General features: G+C 56.3%; 1 protein-coding gene across 5 annotated transcripts in view; it reads right to left on the bottom strand.

Moving 5' to 3' along the window:
- The window catches only part of MAPT (microtubule associated protein tau), a 95,853-nt gene that overhangs the window by 26,569 nt on the left and 66,137 nt on the right, over window positions 1–3,147 (bottom strand). Inside the window, exon 4 of one of the 5 annotated variants that reach the window (XM_023521575.1) lies at window positions 966–1,856. The exons of the other annotated variants lie outside the window; for them this stretch is intronic. Coding sequence (XP_023377343.1) covers window positions 966–1,856 — 891 coding nt within the window. The remainder of the gene's footprint in view (window positions 1–965; window positions 1,857–3,147) is intronic. 5 annotated transcript variants of the gene reach the window in all.

Consider the following 3,147-nt stretch of genomic DNA (forward strand, 5'->3'; position numbering starts at 1 on the left):
ATGAGGCTCCCTCTGAGATATAAACTGTCCTCTGCCTAACAGGACACAGAGACCTTGACACTTGAGAACCTCCCCTTCCACCTCTCCAGGCCCCAAAGGGCTGCTGTGGTCGTGCTTCCCGGAGCTTAAGAAGGGGCTGGGCTGAGACCCTGAGATCTCAGCACAAGAGACAGGGAGGTTTTGTTCTGCTCCTTGTCTGTCCTGCCACGAGGTAAGGCAGGTGGAGGTGGGGGTTGCTGGGCCAAAGGCTCGCCATGGGCTCTTGGCCACCTCCACATGCTTGTGTGTGTGTCACCTACTGCCTGTGAGGTGTTGTCCACTGACAAGAGCAGCAGAAGATAGGCTTGTGTCCCCTGCATCTCTGGGAGAGGAGCACACCGTTCAGAATCTTCTGGAAGGCACCGTGGTATATAGGGAAGAGCATCCTTTCAGAGTAGCCCTACCTGGATTTAGAACCCAGCTCATTCCCTTATGACTTGATGACCTTCAGCAAGTTACTTTACCTCTCTGGGCCTCAGTTTCCTCATCTGCAAGGCGGGGTTAACGACGCCCCATTGGGAGGGTTCTAGACAACGAATTTAAGGCACATAATAAGCCCGCAGGAGTGAGAGCAGCTGTTCTCCTCTCTGGAGGGTGACCCGCCATCCTCCTGTGGGCTGATGGACCATTGCAGATAAATCAAGTGGCCGGAGAGGTGAACAGGGCAGAAAGCACTGGGTGAGGGTGTTGGTGACATGCAGAATGGCGGGCAAAGCGTGAGGAGAGCACGTGTGGCCAAGAGCCTGAGGGGCAGGAGAGGCCACAGGGGGTGAGCAGCAGGGCCCAGGCGGTCAGTTCAGTGGCTGTCCCTAGGAACCTTGGAAGCAGCAGGAGTCAAGAGGGAGCCGGAAGCTCAGTGGCAGGGCCTGCAGCCTGGGTGGCCCACGGAGTTACCAGGAAGGCGTGAAGCAGCTCTGGACACAGACCTTTCAGTTGAGGGACCCGGCTGACAGGCTTTCCTGGCAGACCAGCTGCAGGCTGCTTTCCAGATGGTTCTGGAAGGTCAGTCTTCTTTGTGTCCTCTCCCTCGGAGGGGTCCTGGGGAGCTTGCTTCTCTCTGGGGCCCCCCGAAAGTACAGTGCCTTCCCAATCCACCTCTGAACACCCCTGTTCCTTCTGCACACTGGCTCTGATTTCCACATGGAACGTGAACTCGGGGGGCCCATCGTGCCCGTCCGCCGTGGGCTGTGCACTGGGCCCATCGGGCTCTATGGAAACTTTGGGGAGGAGATCGACAGGGAGGGGGATGGCACCCTCGGTTGGGAAACCGGGGGTGCCAGTGGCTTCTCTGGAAACTGTCTGTGGGGATGGCCCCCCTTGGGTTGGGGAGCTCTGCAGACCTGGGGAGATCTGGGAGGGAGGGGATTCCTGGGGTGAGGACTCATCGATGTCACGGTCCTCATCGACCTCCTCGCCTCGCAGCCTCTCTTTGCCCTGTTCTCTCTTCGGAAGTGGCCCCTCCAGGCGTAGGTCTCCCAAAAGCTGGTGTTCCAGCAAATGCAGGCCATGGCGGCTTTGCTCTGCGACCTCAGGTTCTGCCCCTGAAGGCTGGTACATGGCTTCTTTGGGGTCTTCAGGCAGGATGGGAGCCCCAGGCATGTGGGACACAGGCTGGTAGGTGAGACCCAGGGTCCTCGGGTCCGCGGCTTCATCTCCAGCGTGCCCTGGCTCTCTGAGGATGCTTTCCTGGACGATCTTGACACTTCCAGGCTCCATCTGCAGATATCCAGGGTAGGTGGGCTTTGGAAAAGCCAGATCCTCCTCAGCCCGGTCTTCTTGTTTTGGTCCCCATTCCTGGTGGGGCTCCTGAGCGCCTCCTGTTAAAGGAGGTGGTTGGTAGATGGGATGATACTGGGAATGGCAAGAGATCGCCAGGACGGGAGCTTCTGGCTGTTTCTCCCCCACAGGCAACATGGAGGCCCCAGAAGCTTCTCTGCCCTGTCCAGGCTGGACCTGAGAGCTAAGCCCATAGGCCAGGGGCCTCTCAGGCACCTTCCTCCGCTGGCCAGGAACTCTCAACTCCTCTGGGTTTGAAGAGGCAGCGGTGACAAAAGGTTAGCAAGGGCACATTGATTGTTTAAGAGAAGGAAAATACTCTTGAAATAAGAAATAATAAGAAATAAACGGCATCGTGAGCCCACCTGACAAAGAAAAGGAGCACGCTCTGGGCTCACCCTCGCTTTCACTGGCTTGGAACGAAAGCTCTCTTGGTCTACCTGCTACCAGCTCACTCTGTGACCCTGGATGAGCCCCTCTCCTCCGCGGGCCTGTTTTCACAGGCTCTGATCGGGCTCGGAGCATGTCAGCCTATCTAGGGCCGCTGGCCCCACTGAGGGGCTGCCTTGTGCTCACTCCCCATTAGGCTACAGAAGTTTCTCCCCGTTAGGCTACAGAACTCTCTAGGGACACTGAGCATCCAGAATATTCTGGCTTCTAGATGGGGCCTGGCTTGGCTGCAGTGAGGATCCCCTTTCCTCTCCCTCTCGTTCTGTTCCCCTACTTGGCCACATGAGACGAGCAGGGTTCCACGAAGCCATCCTACTTCAAGCCTGTGCTGACAGATGTGGAAAATGCAACACTGATCATCACTGGGGCTCCTGTCCTCACTGAGAGACCTGCTGTAAGGTTCCTATAAACAAAACCACGGTTCAGACTTATCCCGGTCATGGATCACGGACAGGCCTTCGGCACAGGGTGAGGCTGACCACCGCGGCAGTAACGGGCTGTGCGTGGCAAGGTCCCAGCCTGCGGTAGTCACTACTTTCACTTGGCCGCACACCTTGCCGCGTGCCCACCCAGCTGACGGAGGGCACGCTTCATTTCTTTTGGTTCATTCATGCATCATTCGTGTGAATCCTTAAAGGGCCTGACTGTGAATGAAGGACGGAAGAGTTATGCTCTTTAGTTCTCCTGATAAACATTATTTATTTATTTTTTTAGCTTCTAACCCTTTGACAATCATACCTACTCCCAATAGAATAACCCACACAACTTTCCAGCTTCCCTCTAAACAAAACCTAGACCCCCAAAAGGATTCGGGGGCTTGGAAGAGAAAGAGATTGAATGAGGGCATGGGAAGGAGGCGAAAGAATGCCTGTGTCCACACAC

This window comes from Pteropus vampyrus, unplaced genomic scaffold (genome assembly GCF_000151845.1).
Source record: "Pteropus vampyrus isolate Shadow unplaced genomic scaffold, Pvam_2.0 Scaffold306, whole genome shotgun sequence".
In the NCBI taxonomy this organism is placed as follows: Eukaryota; Metazoa; Chordata; class Mammalia; order Chiroptera; family Pteropodidae; genus Pteropus; species Pteropus vampyrus.